The 18,631-nt window shown below is 34.7% G+C and overlaps 1 protein-coding gene across 3 annotated transcripts in view; it reads left to right on the top strand.

The window, feature by feature from the left end:
* The window catches only part of LOC150108856 (uncharacterized), a 137,728-nt gene that overhangs the window by 19,972 nt on the left and 99,125 nt on the right, over positions 1-18,631 (top strand). For all 3 annotated transcript variants that reach the window (XM_090410397.1, XM_090410406.1, XM_090410387.1), the window contains one exon: positions 12,516-12,587. In XM_090410397.1, coding sequence (XP_090266523.1) covers positions 12,516-12,587 — 72 coding nt within the window. The remainder of the gene's footprint in view (positions 1-12,515; positions 12,588-18,631) is intronic.

The following is an 18,631-nucleotide window of genomic DNA, read 5'->3' as shown; positions in this document are numbered from 1 at the left end:
CTCCAAGTTTAAAAACAAACCTTTCTTTCCCGAAAGAATGATGATCATTTATATTCGACAAATACAATAACCACTAAAGTACGGTACAGGAATATCCTTAAGGCAACAAATATTTATGGATTAATTCATTTTTTTTTTATTCAGAACTATCTTTGATATATACTTTTACAATAACAGAGTGCAAATGTTATTGAGATGATAATTAAGACCAATTTCTGACAATCGACAAGGGTAATCGTTTGAATTCTCCATTTCGTAAACATTATTCAACCACGAAAGGCCATTGTAGATTTGCTCCTTGAGAGAACTAAGGATGGATTGCATAATTTAGACAGTCCTGTATATTAAAGCAGGGAAAAGGATAAGGGGTTTATTCATGAAGGTTTAGTCAAAGTATAGTTACGAGGAACGTGAAGACTCGGTTTTTATTATTATTACTTAAGAGTGATGAAAGAGTGGAACATTTGCCGAGGGTAGTCGTTAGTGCACAAGTTTAAGGAGCAATATGACATGCACTGTTTGAGATGATTAATACGGACTTCCCATGATGAGTCTTTACTGATTCATTTTAGTCGGAAATATATGTATTGTTTTCAGCGCGATATTACCGACAATGACCTACTTACGGTTTAAATATCATTTATTATTAATTTTTAATTAACAGAGACCTACATGGAATCAGTTCCTCAAATCACTCGTATCAACTGTTATAGATTTTTTTTTAAATTCATTCACACTCAACATTCAATTCAACATTCATTCAACTCAGCATGTACTCAACATTCAATGGCAATCCATTCCAATCACGCACCACTATGAGAGAAAACCAAGCTCTCGCCCCTTTCGTGAAGATATTCATTCTCAACTTCCATGCATTCCCTGTAATCGTCTCCCCACGCTCCATAAAATGAAAAATTCCGTCTACTGGTATCCTGAACGACCTTTTCAGAATCTTGTAAATCTCAAATCAATTCCGATATCATCTTTAACACTGTTGATTTTCACTTTCCACTGTATCAGCAACACCGCGGAAAACAGGAGGCCAGACCTGCACATAACAGTTCAAGTAAGGTTGTACGAAGCCTTGTGGTAAAGAGGCAAAATGACATCCTTACATATCATGATTCGTTTCAGCATTGCAATTATCCTTTGAGTTGTATTTGCAATCACCAAAATTATGCACTTTGGTGTATGCAATTTTAGTGGGATTATACTAAACTAGAACATGCTTATCCTGATCAGTTCTTCTAGCATAATCCCACCAATATGAAACTGGATATCCCATTACACAAAAGTGCATAACTTTACATTTACTACATTGAACCGAGAACCATTTTCCCATGCCCACAATTCCAGCTTATTCAAATCATTCTGCAAGTAAGTACTGCATTTCAGCAGAATTATTGATTACCCTACCTATCTTTGCATCATCTGCAAATGTCGCCTGTTAAATCCTTCACAATATTATTGTATAGATTAAATAACAATGCGCCAAGGACTGATGCTTGTGGTACCACTGGTTACCTTTAATCTTGCAGACTGACATTCCCCATATGGAGTTTTTTTTTTCCTTCATTTAGTTTATCACATGCAGCTTTCTTTTTAACTCCGCCCATCTGTGTTAAGTGGGTCTGTCGATTTCAAAAGGCGACAGACCCACTTAAATGCTTCCCACTGCATGTGACCCCAACCCTCCTTAGTTCTCTCTCCAATCCATCCTCATGGATATTTCATCAATAAGCTGGATAAGTATAACGTTAAAATGTTATCCTTTATGTGCTTCTTTAATTTTTTGGATGTTTTATACTCCTTCAATTTCTAGGATCAATTTCATTTTATTTCTATGTATTCCTGTTAACTTTTGTTTCTACTCTACAAATTAATATTACTTCTCATTACGCCTTCCACTAAGTGTAATACTAACATTTTTCATTGGTTGAACAAATTATTTAATAGAAGATTCCCAAACATAGCATGAAACGGATTTCGCAGATCAAATTTATCCCAAGTTTGTGATTTATCCCTTGTTTACCTTGCACAAAACGTCTCCCCGCCACTTAGTAAGCAATGCATACACGTTTTCACTCACGATGAACGTTATCTCTTGGTTATAACAAGGTGTTCCGGAAGAATGATTTGAGCGCCGTGAAGGGCAAAAAGGGTTATGTCAGCATGCTCCTCGTTGTTCTATTATTGTCTGGTCATTTCAAACGTAGTCTGCCGAGCTAAATTCTCCGATGCAGTTTATCCTTATCGGTGACATACACTACGCTTTCATGTGATCCCACATGCAATAGTCTCAAAGCCAACAGATTTAGTTGCCCAATGATATGCCGGCCCTCCTCAACCAATCTAACGTTCAAGAAAGCGACAATGTTGATCGGGAAAAAGTGAGCTGAAGCTAATAAAAATATGCTGTCGCGTCAATAAAAGGAACATCCTTGAAAACACTTTGCAGCAATTATTTTGCAAATAGTTTTCCCCCTGAAATGCACGTTGAACGTCTAAGATACGATTAACTGATTTCCAACAAAGTCTTCTCAATTCATAAACCAATCCGCAGTTGAAAATTCACTTCAATTGTTGCATCAAGATTTTCACCAACGCATAAATGTTCATTACGAGTATTAAGCATTCCATTAAATCTCGAGTAAACATCTGTGAATAAATATACAGGGTGATATTGTGATTAAGATAGTGTGGAATCAAGAAGGGGGGGGTTAAAATATTAAAAATTACTTAATAAAAACATCTCCAGGTTCTGCATTTAATTATAATAAAAATAATGAATAAATAAAAAAAGTTAAATGTTTAATTCCCTTCGTAACTTATGAGCCGCCCTGTACCTTCGCACGAAAATTTATGAGCACATAAAACGAAATCACACGTCTGTGTACAGACACCTGAAAATCGGACCTATAGTGACAAACTTAAAAGAAAAAAAAATTAAGGAATCAATCCAGTCTTTGCAGTTCGGCAGATTTCATTTGGACCAACGTGTACGTTTACTCCTCAGACTCAAATATCACAGTTTCACTATAAATACAGAGTCTCAACCAAGACGTTTTTCTTCTACCCTCCTATATAAGATGATACCACTAGAGTTTTCAGGTTCCTATTTTTCATTTGAGAATGAATGGATTATTGGGCATTCCGACGAAATCCAATCTGTGAAGTTCGGTCGTTATTAGAAATTGTGGTCGTTAAGAAATCCAAGTTTCTTCAGAAAGAAAGAATCTAAAAAGAAATCAACTTTTTTTTTTTTCCCTTAAGCCTTTTCTTGTACCAATTTCATTATGAAAATAGATCTAATGATATTGAAAGTTTATTTTTCACTTGGTTAGACTATAATAAATTTAGTTTAATCCTTTATCCAAGTGTGAACAAACAAAGTTTGCGCCTGAAAATATCTTCAGGACTGAGGTAAGGTGGTACAACACCGGGAAACTCGCAGCAAAGGTGGTAGTGCCCCCCCCCCTTTAACGCATAGCAGTATACATGTCCGCAAGGATATGTGCGTGCTGTGCATTATGGGAGATACTGAGACAAGGAGTTGAGAGCTTGATCCACCGTTGCTGCGAGTTTCCCGGTGTTGTACTACCTTACCTCAGTCCTGAAGATACTTTCAGGCGCAAACTTTGTTTGCTCACACTTGGATAAAGGATTAAACTAGATCTAATGATATATTTCTTTGCAGACACGCAAATTGAATGGCAATCAGTACGTGTGCGCCGATGTCTTATGAACTTTTCTTGTAAAGTTCAAGCTTTGTTTATAGAAATTTCATTCTGTTGGGTTGTACCTCTACAGTCAGGTAACGTAACGTACTATCATCGTTGAATTTATAGAATTCATCGAATAAAATGACTGGAGTTTCAGTCGTTTTCAGTAAAACTCGGATATTATAATTAAGATACTCTGGAATCAACATGGATTCTTTAGGATTTGTTGAACCCATCTGCAACACTCACTAAATGGGAACTCGGTAACTGTCTTGAATAATTATGAAGTTTATTGGCCTAAATGATGTTGATCCCAGTTCAGTCGGTCCATATGATTAATAACATGGCATACAGAAATCAGAAGACAAGAATTCACACCATATGGAACGTATTATTGATATATCGCCCCCCCCCGGGTTGATTAGTAAAATACTGTGAAAGGGAAATGTTTTAGAATGACAACTGCAAATGAAGTATCTTCAATTAAAACTGTATTACGCCTTTGCATCAAAAATTTTCATATGTGTGAGAAAGTTGAATTTTTAGGTTTTCGCGAAATTTCAAGAAGTTCTATTTTTCAAGCAACACGCAACAACTCGAGGAAAGAGATATTCATGAGTGTTGTGGTTGGCCGAGTTCCAGTTTCTGCGTTTAGGTCTGAACGCAGCTGGATTTATGCACACTTCTCATTCTCTCTTGGCACTAAACGAAGGGCACTCTGGGCGACCCTGCATTCCTGAAACGAAAGCGTCTGCTAATCTAAATGTTACAGAGCAGAGTATTCATTCTGGTAGTACTGATACTCAACTGAAAGAAACAGAAGGTCGTGCTCTTTTACTATGAAATGTCAAATGACTTTTCAATGTGAAGAGCAAAAGGAAAGCTGTCGTACATGCACTTGGATACATACAAAAATAAACAAATTATTCCCCAAATGGCTAATTATTATATGTTTGGCAAATCCTAAAACTTAAATCGAGAAAAAATTAATTTCATATATTACTAAGCTATTCCCAAGCTAAGAAATAAGTATGAATTTTATTGCCCTAAATGATGTTGATCCCAGTTCAGTCGGTCCACATAATTCCGAATACCATCTGGAATATTAATATAATAAACACCTCAAATACAGAATTGCTAATTCTTGTAAATGCAAGCTTATCGCGAATCACTGATTCTTTGACCATATCTCTAATAGAACAGTCTCTTGATAATTTAGCACCGTTTCGATTTCATCCTTCTTAAAGGGGTCAAAGAGATTGTCATAACTGTGATGAATATAACCTGGAGAGGAAGGAAGGTCGTCAGGATTGACATACGTGACTATACTTACAGCACAATAAGACTTGGCAAAGGGATTGTAATAGAATTTGATATTTGAAATCAGTTATCTTAAACGGGATTTCAAATATCAAACAGGCAGATAACTTGCGTTGTGCCCAGAAAATTCTATTATCTTGTAGTATAATATATTTAGGATGTCTTCTGCTAAAGAGGAAGAAACAGTCCATAAGTATATATTAAGGCATTTAAATTAAGTTAAATTAGATACCGAGCTTGAAATGAAAATTAATCCAATATTGTTATACTGGTTTATTTCGATAAACCTTTTTAGTCGGACTCAAGGAATAGCATGCGTACGGACTGATGGAGAAAACCGATGTAATGCATTTTGCCAAACGTATTTAAAAAACGATTATTTTCGTTGGAGTTTTAAAGATTTCAGTCTCCATTTACTAATATGTAGCTGCTTGAACATTTCTTTAACATAAAGAATATACGAACTCTATGCTTTGTATTAGTCAACTACTGGTAGCTACCAGTCTTGAGCCTCTTACCGGATTCGCTATTGCAACTCAAAAGAAAATTTCTTCTGTTTATTGTGTTGGTATTTTCAATGACAAAAGTGGTTGATCAGAAGGCCGAGGCAACCTACAAAACAGATGCTTCGTCGGTTTCCTGTTTTTCTACTTTTAAAATCGTATTAGTTAGCCGAGGGTGAAGGACTAAGAAATATTTAGTATTCTTTTAATGTGTTTAAATGGATGTAAGTAGATCCTTCTGTGTATGTGTAAAGTTCATTAGAGTGATGGTGCCTTCGTTGACTGATGGCCGAGGTAGCTTAACTTACCATCGAACTCTACGGAAGCATTTGTTCAACTCATGAAAGATGACCAATGTAAAGTGGAGAAGAATGACTGTCAAAAAGTTTACGGAAAGGCACTTAAAGAGTACGCATGAAAAGAATCACAAGTATAGAAACTTTCATAGCTCAAACATCTGTGAGGGAAACAAGTCCCTTCCTAAGATTTAATTACTGAAAAAAAAAAAAATTGAGAAGTGCAAGTCAAAAATTTTCAAATTGGGATTGCGAAGTTGGAGAGGGGGGGGGGAAGATATGCAGTTTGCTAATATAAAGCGTGGGAGAATTATTAAGAGTGCTGATGGTGCGACTACACGAGGATTTCAACATGCTGAACATATGGGATGAAAATTTCAACTCTTACTTTGAAAAAGACGGAATGATAATCATGTACAGTTATCTGCATACAATTTTCCAACTTTCATTTTTCATACCATCAGTCAAGTTCGTTAATACTTGATCCCAACCAAACTCATGATTACGTGACTTGAAGACCATAAATACTTTAAGCATCAATTTGAAATGTTAAAAAGCTGTTAAGAAGTCTTTGTACATTTTAAACCCTATAATACAAAATTAAATAATGCGGTTATTTAACACTTACTTTCAAAGATGAATAAGAATTTTGCTTGATAATATGCATCGGGACTGACTGCAGAACAACAGATTCAACTTCTGTGCTGATTATGTCGCTATACCCTTGCAACAGACCGCCACTTTTCGACGCCGATCTCAAAACCATAGGGCAGTGTTTCTCAAACTTCAGATATCCACGGACCCCTTCTTAAATTTTTATTATTACCAAGTACCCCTAATTAATTAATTAAATAATAAATTAATTAATTAAAACGAATTAATTAAAATTTATAAATTAATTTAAAACATTAAACAATTAAATATCTATTTTATTTGAATTTATATGTTCATGTAAACAAAAAATATGATTTATTTTTAATAGAACAAACTTTATAAAGATAGTATAAAGTTTTACTTACTTGAAATAATTTATCATCAATGAGAGGAGTGAAATTGCTTATGGTGAGATAAAATTTCAGCAAAATTTGGCTCGATAGTTGTTAATTCCAATCTCAGATGCGGTTCGACATCTATAATGCGATTCCTCTTCTTCGTCTTAATATCTACATGGGCCGAAAATCCAACTTCGCACAGATATGAACTTGGAAATAGAAAAATGAACCTTAGAGCTTTATCTGTTAATTCAGGAAATTCATTCTGTTTTTGTAGCCAAAATGATGATAACGTATTCTCGCTGTATTTATTTTTTAGGAAACAATCAGAAGCTAGTTCTAAAAGTTGTTGTTCTTCTATTGACGATAGACCCTTTGGCATAAATTTGTTTTTATTGAAAGGGTATCTTATCCACTCAATTTTAATGTCCAATTCAGGGAAATACTTTTCTAGATTCACTTGTAAGCTTTTTAAATGCTGCATGATAGTAATTTTCACATCATCATCAATTTGTTCATTTGAACTTGCGAACAATTCATGAAACGATGGAAACGCGTCAAATTCTCCATTACCAACCCGCTTTTGCCATAACTTCATTTTTGCCAACGTGGCGTTCACTTTATCTTGGACATGAAATATAGAAATTTCCTTGCCTTGTAAAGATAAATTAAGACTATTTAATACAGTAAATATATCTGCCAGGTTTGCTAATTGACTGAGCCTAATATGCTAATTGACATAATGGAATAGGTTCCTCTTCATTTACCGTCCATGAAAATCCACATTTCAAGTAATTTATATCGTACTTACGAAGTTTTCTCATCTTCTTCCTAGTTGGTTCTTGAGAGATGTCAGACGACACACACTTATCAATTTCACTTGATCCAGATACAATATCAACATTTTCTTGCTGCTGACAGCTACTTGTATCTACTATGTTCCTCTCTTTTGCGCATTTTAAATATCCAGTCTTTAACCAGTGATTCATACTTAAGAATTTGAAAACTAAAAAAAATTACCGTATTTAACGAACAGTCCTTCAACAAATGGCTAGTGAAAGCAGAACTCGAAACAGACAGCAATGGTAGAGATAAAGCAGCTATGAAGACGTTCATATGATTGGTGCGGTATTAACAAAGGATCGCGCTATTAATTGACAAAGGGCAAGCCGACAGTTCAGTTGAAATGCTAATTCTCTTCAACCGAATTCCTTATATAATATCTGAAACACATTCACTATATATTTCTTAGTTTTAACACGTTCACTCAAACAAAACCATATGTTGTTGGTGCACCATATGGTTTTGATTGTTATGTGGGAGGGATCATGCGATTCGTTAATTAGTAGTTATCCCAGTTGTCTCTAATTGCACTGTTTGTTGAGAAACATATTACACAGCCTGCAGATGCCTCTGTACCTTATTCAGTAATACAATAGGAACGTTTTACGATCTCAAACTTAAATTTTATTCCATGCGTTAATGATGCATAGCCGAAAATTGCCACGGACCCCCTGAAGACCTTTCGCGAACCCCCGGGGTCCGCGTACCACACTTTGAGAAACACTGCCATAGGGGATGGAGGGAATGGTATACAATCACTAAAACCCATCGCATTTATCGGCGTTGTGTGCTGAAGTAGCACCCGTACAAACGGACCCTATACAAGTAAGACCCGTCGATGCCAAGTTGGCGCCTTTGTTGATGATCGCTGCTGAAAAAGAACAACGCTTGACAAGCAGCGAAAGACCAAGGTTCGAATCCCATTCATGACGCCATGAGTCTTCTCCTTTTTAATTTTTTTTAATATTAAACATTAAAGGCATCAATTTTCCCCAGTTGGATCTACCCCCCCCCCCCCAGTAAATTACATGCACTGGTGATGAACAACAACACCGAACAATTCGACTCGGCTTCAGTTGCTTCGCTGATAACTCAATATGTATAACCCGAAAGAACCTTTCTTGGGTTTTCACAATTCGTCCTAAAATACAGATGGCGTGTCTGTTAATACTCTCTTTATGGTCAAGGTTGGTGTTGCTAGGGCTGGCATGTAGAACATGCAAGGGTAGCGAAGTGTTTCTGTAAATGTAACAAAATTCTTTTGTCTTGTATATTTTCTGGACAAAAATAAATGAAATTTCAAAAAACAAAGTATTTTGAAGTTTCATCTTCAAAATACTTTGTTTATTGTTTGAGGCAAGTTTTTAAAATCTATCTGATACTAGTTTCTCATTATCGAGAAACCAAATATGGGAAGCAAGAGTGGAACAACTAATTTTCCAATAATTCTGCTGCATGATTAATGTGTCGATTTCTACTGCTCAGGATGCACGTGACATTTCCCGTGCGACGTCAGAAAGAATAAATCTTGTCTGCTACAAATAAACTTTCACAACAGTTATAGCCCTTTACACGGCGCATAATAATTGCAATAGCATAATGAGGGTTTGAGAAAACTTTCGTAAGGACATGATAATTCGCCGAGGTTTTCTACGCTTTACAAGACTTTGGTTTGCCTTCCTGTACTTTCTGAACTACATTTCAACCAAGAAAGCTTCCCAATTTAAAATAGGCATTTTTATGCGTAAACGTCCTTGAGAACGTAATTCATTTGAATACGTAGCCTCCTCTATGGATTATTTGAAATTGAGAATAAATGCCCCTTCACATTTCTAGCGTTGTGTGTTAATTTTTAACTTCTAGATGGCACTTGCTCTCCGACGCTACTGTTTAAAAACCAGAGAACCAATTTTGCGTTTTATTCTCTTATAGTGCAACAGTTATTTAAATAACGTTGTCATGGGTCGCTTTCTTCCATTTCCTTGTAACGGAGTAGTTGAGGATCTTTTCAGTAGATACATTAATAATTTTCATATGAAAGAGCGAAAATAAAAAGACAAATTCTTTGCAGAAATTGTGTTTTCTGTTTATGAAAGAAGAACCAGTACTGCATGAAAATGTAACCATCGCCATGAAGATCCAGGAAAAGTAAAGGAAACTACTTTTACTTCCCCTACACAAGGAATTTAGTGTGTGACAATTGTTCTGCTCCTAGATCGCAGCAGGCTATAAAAAGTGAGGGAGAACTACAAATAAGTAAAACAAAATACCACTAAATTAATAAGAGTTATTATAGTACCTTGTCAGTGCAGAAAGGAGAGTCGTTCACCTGTGACTAACCAATCTCTAACAGAGGGAGAGGGTAAATCTTTTGCAGTTGACTTTACGTAAAATCAGTTAAGGCAGAACTGCTGCAAAATGAAAAACAGCGTGAGAAATCCTCTTCAGACAGGACACTAATCTGTGATGATACTCAGGCAGATAAATTAATTCTCGCTGCAATAACCGCAGCATTTACTATCACACGAACACTAAATATGGAGCTGACAACTAACCCCACCCTTCGTCAGCGTAATATTACGTTGCTGTAAGAATAAAGAATCACACATTCACTTACTGTACTGACACAGAACTACCTCATATCCTTGACGGCTGATTCCATAATTAAAATAGCCTTTGTGATTGTAACATACTATAACATCTTTTATTTTTTTTCACCATACTTATCATAAAAATATCACCATATCACGCTTTTAAGTTCTGTACTAAAACAATAGCTGCTCAACCACATAGCAAAACTCACAGCTCAACCTTGCACAGCAGCTTGTGAGTGCCCCGCCATCTGTAATGACATCACTACATCAACCATACAGGAATTTTCCAATGATAACAAAATATAATTAGAGCAAAAAATTATATATATATATATATATATATATATATATATATATATATATATATATATATATATATATATATATATATACACACACACACAGAGAGAGAGAGAGAGAGAGAGAGAGAGACAGAAAGTATTTATTTTAACATTTCCAAAAAACTGGGATGCAAAAACTAAAGAATAATACAACAAATTCAAGTATGTTTATTTTTGCTCCCCTGTATTGAACAAGTTTTACCATTTCAAGTATAATAATACTATTTCTTGAAATAGAAATCGAAATTCGATTGAAATGCTAAAAAAAAAGTTAAGCTAAGCCATCTGCCTGGGTTGGTCAGTTGGTGAAAGAAACTGCTTGATTGCAGTAAAGGTTGTCGGTTTGAATCCAGAGTAAGGTATGAATGCTTATAGAAACATTCTCTAATTGAGCTTACGTAGCTCCTTCAGAAGGCTTATCTTTAAAAAAATGGGGGGAGGGGGAAACTGTTCACTAATAGTTTGTTAGTGTCTGGTATTACCTACAATCAGTAGGTAATACCAGAGTATAGAAGTAGGCAGGCATTCTATGATCTATGTGACAATTGACAACTTTCAGTTGTTTCGAAGGAGGCATTTGGTTGGAAAGAAGTGGGTTCGAATCCCGTCTCTAACACGAGGAACCTTTATTAGGACTTTTCAAGCAAAGATGAGTAAGCCATTCTCATACGAAAGTGGAGTGTTTTTCTCTCAAAAACTCGGGTTTTTTGTCTCTCAGAACAGGCAAATCGGTCCAAAAAAGCACTTCTCGTTGAGTCGCCAATTTACGTTTGTATTGTACTCTAGTGGCAAAAGTGAAAGATGCGTATCACACCAGGAATAAAAGCACTTTCAGTTGCTCTTTAAAATTACGTAGGTTTGACTTTTGTCAGTGCTCGTTTTATTTTCTCGTTACATTTTAGTAATCACCCACACCACCCGTAGTCACCGTGAACATTTTCTCAACGCGATAAATATACAACTCAGATGGCTCCTGCCACACCACATAGCAAAAATGTAATGCCTACGTGAGTACAGCACGTGGAGTGTGAGTGGCCTTGAAAAGTGAGTCTTGGTCTGTTCCTCATCCCTACGAACCCTTTAATATAAAGTGGTATACGATCGATGTTGTATTCATCATGTTATCGTTAAGATTTTTTTTAAGATGAAGCAACTGCAGTTAGGGATACGATAAGTTGCTGAGTATGAACAACAAGAAACTGCGAAGATAGCGAAGTTGACAGTAAACGACCGATCACCATGTGGAGAGTTAAAAACTAATGATTTCCATAAGTAGAAAGTTGAGCAGTTAATTCGAGGAAATCCGCGAATAAGTCAGGGATTACCAGCACTGAAACTGAATATTGAATTAGTTGTAATCGACCAAATCGTTACAGAATTGGGTTACAATAAAGTGTGCGAATGTTGGATGCGGCATTAGGTGACTAAAGAAATGTAACAAACGAGAGATAACGCCAATTGTATTAACGTTGCCAATGTGAAGACAAAAAAAAAAAAAAAATTCCTTCAAAAATCGTGACATTCCGCGATGGCGAAAATGTATTGAAAGGGTAGGAGGTTATGTTGATAAATGGAGTAAAAAAACAAAATAGACTTTAAATTGTGTGCTTTTTTTTATGACACTAACATATCCCTTGAGCGGGGAAGTGCCGTAAAGGAAGGTACAGAAAAAGAACTGGTATAACGGTTGCAAGTTTTTCTCGCTAAATGTTTTAATTGGCAATAAATCGGGTAAACGTTTTTAATTAAATAAAAGGCATCTACTCCAAACATTTTACATCAAATTGAAAATCCACAGTATACATAATGTATATGTACAAAGAATTTAAGGTAAAATTCATATTCAAATTGTTACAGTTTCTTACAGTTTCTAATAGTAAATATGAATTATGTTTTCTTTGCAGGAGGAGTTACACCACAAAGGGACCAGGATGCTGCAACAGTGGCCGGAGGAGATTCATTTGATTTAAGACATGGTAAGTATCATATTTAATATGAAGAAAAGAAATGAGAAACTTAAAAGATAATGTGGAACCGTGAGAGTACACGAACTTGTGCCAAATAGAAAGCGTAATGTAGAACAATCTTGGATCGAGATAGACAATTGGCTTATCGAAAGCAACCTGGTGAAGGCACTTGAAAATGTGCTCGAAAAAAGCACAGAAAATCTAGAGATGTCAAAATGACCGAAATAAATGAACAAGTCTAACAAAAGCTGGGAATGTTTTTAAGAGAATTTGCACTGTTTCTCAGGTAGCCGTCAATTGTTCTGATTAGTCTCCTTGAAAAATGAACAAATGCAACTGACAGACACGTTCATTCCTTCACAGATCAATCTGTGAAGATTTATCAGTTGAGACCATCAGGTTTTATTTCTCCAGTCATCTAAAAAAAGCAGGATCCCACACGCGCACACTTTATTGTAACCCAATTCTGTAACGATTTGGTTGATTGAAACTAATTTAATATTCAATTTCAATGCTAATGATCTCTGACTTATTCGCTGATTTCCTCGAATTCCTAAGCAGAAATTACTTTTGTAGATTTTCTATCTTTACTAGGCCCACAAATGAATTAAATAAGAATGGAGAATTCTTATCACGCCGTAGAAACTTGCCTCTTAATATAATTATTGAAGAATGCGCCTCACATAATTAATAAACAGCGAAAGAACGCGCGCGCACGCACACACACACGGCGGAACCTTCAAATTGATGTCAGTAGTAGTTTGTGCAGCACAACCTACCTAAGACATCGTGTACTGAGAAGTGTTCGGGCAGTTTCAGACGTTACACTTGGGTTATACGACCTACACACTGTTGTCTACTGATTGCTTTTCTATTTTATCTTGTACTTTTGAATTAAGGTCTGTACACCAACCAGCTTGTCGCCAGTCATGAACATAGCGATGCCTGCAGTCTTTGTCACTCAAGTAACTGCTAAACTCATGCTAAGATACTGTAATTGGTACACGTCTGCTCCTGCTACAATGAGATTCGGATCAGGAAGAGATTTGAATTTATTTATGATACATGCTCCAGTGTTGTTACCTTAAAATTTAAACAAACTCTATAATCCTGCAACATTTTTAATAGTTTACTGGTTAAATAAAAATATATTTCATTCATTTTAAATTTTTTATGTGGATCCCACCCATGAAAGGTAGTAAATGTATGGTAGATGGTGGATTAACGATTAGAAAATCCGGAACCCTGCTCACAGCATGGGACTCAAAAGATGTTCCATATAGACAAAGCATGGCTCTTTTTTTCTTTTTTGGGGGGGGAGGGGAGGGGGCCACATTAGGCCTTCGTTAAGCAGACAGTAGTCTAACACCAGCAGACGATGAAATTCATCTGCTAAAGACATTCGCAGACATCCACAGCGAGATTCGATCTCGAAGCCTGCTAGTTAGATAATGTATAGGTTATCCACTCGTCCAACCAGACCGGCAATAAATAAAATGTTCCACTATATTAAAATAGCTGTTCTTAAATACTATAAATGAAATTATTTCTATAAAAGTATTTCTACAAATTCAATTATTTTTATTATAGATTACACATTTTAACTAGAAAATAAGGAGCTAGAACAGAGATTGTTTTGTGCAATATTCAATGTATAACATTTATTTATGATGAATAATATTTATTTTAGTTTAACATGTAAATGAATAGAATAAATATTTATTTTGCATAAATTCCTGTTTCATTATTTTGATTATAACAATTCTAATTAGCCCTTGAAATGCTTGTTCTGTTGTTTATGTAATAACACAAAGTAAAATGGTGTCTTATGAAGTTTAGAAGTATGTGTTAAAGAATCTTGGACGAATCATATTGATCCTTTAGATTCAAACGGTAATTATTCTAGAACACACTATATAACTCAGATTTCACATTACGGTAGTCTGTGTGTAAATGTAAATAAATAAATAAGTAAATTACATTATACGGAATGCTAAAAAATTAAAGACTTTTCTGCCATTAAAATATAAGAGTGGCTGCTCCTGAAACAGAGCAGCTAGAGAACTGTACTAATTATCACTCGCGGTGGCAATACCGTGATGTCATCAAGTGAGCTAAATGACGCAACTTCAAGATGCCAATCAAAGGATTAATGAAAGTGCACTGATTAATCTTAGTCTGCTGCAATGCTACTGATTGTCTCACTCTCAGTAACACTATAGCTTTGGAGCAATGCTTGCATATATTTTCACTATAATCCTATGAATTTATACATAGAGGAAACGGGCAAAGACTCATCAAGTAAATAATTCAATTAAGTGGAGTCAAAAACAAATCAAGAAATGATTGTAATCAATCGTACGTGTAAATCGAGTACATTTTGTAATGCCATTCGTGTATGGTGTTTTAACTGTTTACAAACGGCACTGTTTCGATTTGAATGGGTTCAGAGCAGGGCCGATCCGAGAGTATCTGATGCCCTAGGCAAAAAAAATTTAGGCGCTCCTATACATTGTCTCTCTCTATATATATTTTGTCATACTCACACAAGCTCACGCACACCTACACATGTGGATATTTATAAAAGTAATATCATTATGAACATTAAAAAAATTATTAATCAAAACCAATACATTTGTATACATATATGATTACTTCTAATATCTTTATAGGAAGAAAATTATTACATCTTAAATACAAAAATTATGAAAAATTAATCTTTCGGGCTTTTGCTATGGCAAAGTTTTGAATTAATTCATCTATATTGATTGTAGATGCAATTTCGTGCTCTATAGATATTATTGCTAGACCAGTGAGTCGTTCCTGAGCCATCGTAGAGCGAGTGTAAGTTTTTGTAAGTTTTAATTTCGAGAAACTCCTTTCTGAACTTGCTACCGATACTGGCAATGTCGAAAAAATTCTCAGAGCGATAAACACATTTGGAACATTATTTTCTAAATTATTTTTGCATATGTATGACAGGACATCTAACGAGGAAGTATTTTCTGGAATTCGCCTTGCTATTATTTGTAATTCACTACATAAATCTGTTTCGTTCAATATCTCTAGAATTATCATGTGTTAAATAATTTTCCAATATCAAACATTTTTAAGCAGTTCTGCTGAAGTAATTTTTTTGAAATTATATATATTTAAAAGAAAACCAAATTTTTCGTCAATTGTAGACATGTGCTTGAAATTTTCATCAATATATGCAACTGCGGTATCAATAATTGAAAAATAAAAATCTACCTTAAATTTTTGTTTAAAATCTGTTATGAATTCATCCTCTGCTTCATACACAAATTATTTCTTTTTTTTTCTCTAAGTCTGTTTCTTGTTCAAAATTAGGCATTACACCTGAGACCTCAGCGATTTTTTCTGCATCTGTTAATAACTTTTCAAATTCATCCTCCTTTCGGTTTTCATTAAGAAATTCTTTGTATCATTAATACAATTTATGGCACCATTTATATCAAGGCTTGGATTCTGAAGTTGTTTACTTCAGAATACAAGTCTTGATAAAGTTTATTTCAAAAAGTATATTATACCACATCACTAAAGATGCGATAAATTTGAACCTCCTTAAAATTTTAAGAAGACTACTTGCTTCTAATTTCATGGTAGTTCCACTTAATCCACATAAACTATCATCTTGAGATATTTCTTGCAGTGCTCGCAAACATCGGACAAATTATATCTTAGCGGTTTTAATGAGTCGATTCGACTCTCCCATCGTATATCACAGATTGGTTTGAGTGTAAAATTACTTATGTGTCTTTTGAGGTATTCCCATCGACGAGTCGAACTGGAAAAAAATACATATAGACGATGTACCGTGTCAAAAAATGCTGTGGCATCTAAAGTATCAGCAGTGTATTTCACTACTAAATTTAATGAATGTGAACTACAGGGTACTCTGGTAATGAAAATTTATCTATTTCATTTGATAAAAATTCTCCAGTGGTATTTTTTATTTCTATAAATCTCAAAAAGTGTTCTTTTATAGAAGCCGTGCTATTACTAGTGTCTACGAAACGAAGTACTATGCTCATTTGTTCCGTGTGACCAATGTCGGCCGTAAAATCAATAATTATGGAAAAATATTTTGCGGCAACAACAGATTCTAAAATTTTCTTTTTTATCGCATTAACGAAGATGTTTATTATTTCATTTTGAATATCTTTACAAAGATAATGCACATATGTATCTTTATCTTTTATTCTTCGAAGATTTTCATTCATTATTGGATCAAATTTGGCTAGAAATTCGACAAATCTCAAAAAATTTCCGTTTCCATGCGAAAACAATGTCTCATTTGTTCCTGGAAATGATAAATTTTGAATAGCTAACGTCTGAACTAAAGCAAAGAATCGTTCTAATACTTGCACCCAATGTTTCTCCTCTTTTCTAATAACTAACAAGTTCTCTTCATCAATGGTTTTCTTTTCTTTTATTCAAATTTCTAATTCTTTCCACTTATGGTAATTTTCAACGTCTCTTTGACTTTTTCATGCGCAGCTAAAATAGAAGAAGCATTTTTCCAGTCCCTCAATCCAGAATCAGCAAGGTTAATCCGCCATTGATCAAATAATAAACAGCAGAAGCAAAATGCAGAATCCGTGGATTTTGAATACAATAACCACAAACGCTGCATTGTCTCGGCGTTAAATAGTCTTCGAGTATAATGAGTTAATAAATCTCCTATTATTGTTATCTTTCGGAAAATCAAAATTATGAATCTGTTCAGGTCCATGTTCAATGGATCATTATAATTTAAATTTGTAAAATCAAATCCTTTTATGATTGGATCTGTAGAACAACCGGCTTCAGAATCAACAATACTCATATGATCTGTAGATTTCTCCTTCGATGTTTTAACACTTTCATTGCCAAGCTGAAAATTGGAATTTCGTGTGGTGGCCAATTTTTTAAAATTTTTTTATTTAGTTAGCGACGTCCACGCGATAACGCGTGATCGGCCGTTTGGTGAGAACTCGCATCGCGCGATATCGCGTGATTGGCAATGAACGTGTTAATCCAATTTTTGGTATCTGTAGAATTCTTCTCCAATTCATTAATCGAAACTATAGACGAATTATCCAACGAATAATCTTGAAGATTTTCTTCTTGTATGCGATTACGATCTTCTCGGCAAAGATATTTTAAAAATGCACCTTCTTGTTTTTTTAATCTCTCTTCCTTTTCCGCTTTACGTTTGCGATATTGAAAACCCGATTTCTTTTTATCCATTTTCAAGACCCAGTAACTGAAATATTTATAAATAAAAATAAACTTAATTATAAAAAATATGGACTTTTAAACTATTCAGTAATTCACAAATAAATTTTTATACATTTACTTAATGAAGTATTTATCAATTATATATAAGTTATAACTATATAACTATCTATCGTGCATTTATAATCTAATAATTCAACAATATCGTTTTCTATGAACATAATTGACAAATTGCTCAAATGCATCTGACTTAACGGATTGTGTAAATATTTTTAACGCGTTTAAGTACAGAAAATGAGCGTTCACAGCTAGCATTACAAACAGGCAGTGTGAAGATTTTTTAAATGGTTTCTACGCTAAGAAATGCAGATTGCAGTCCATCAATTAACAACTTGTACATTAGAGAGTTTGGACTAGAGATTTTTTCTTCTCGCGCATATTTTATGAAAGGAAGAACTTCATCTTTAAAACATTTAATATCAATATCTTTTTTTTTTTCATATTTCGTCGTTAATCTTTTCACGCATTCATTCATTTCATCGTACCTCATTTTATTATTGAAAAAATGCTTGAAAATCATTCAAAATTACCGCCAGAGGCGAGCGCACTGCATGCCGCTCTCGTAAATATCGTCTTCATTGAGTTTTAATCTCGGAAATTTTATTGATTTTTAGTAATGTTTAAATGATTGAAATGAATAGACAGGTATTACTTACAGAAATACTGCTCTATGGAGAACACTAGCTATTGTTGGCTACAAACGTTCTTCAGCCGCTGTAAGAATGTTAGATACACAGTACCAAAACTATTAG

The sequence above is a fragment of the Typopeltis vanoorti genome, chromosome 2 (genome assembly GCF_054136105.1).
Source record: "Typopeltis vanoorti isolate ZY-2024b chromosome 2, IOZ_Tvanoo_1.0, whole genome shotgun sequence".
Taxonomy (NCBI): domain Eukaryota; kingdom Metazoa; phylum Arthropoda; class Arachnida; order Uropygi; family Thelyphonidae; genus Typopeltis; species Typopeltis vanoorti.
This window is presented reverse-complemented; position numbering and strand designations above follow the sequence as displayed.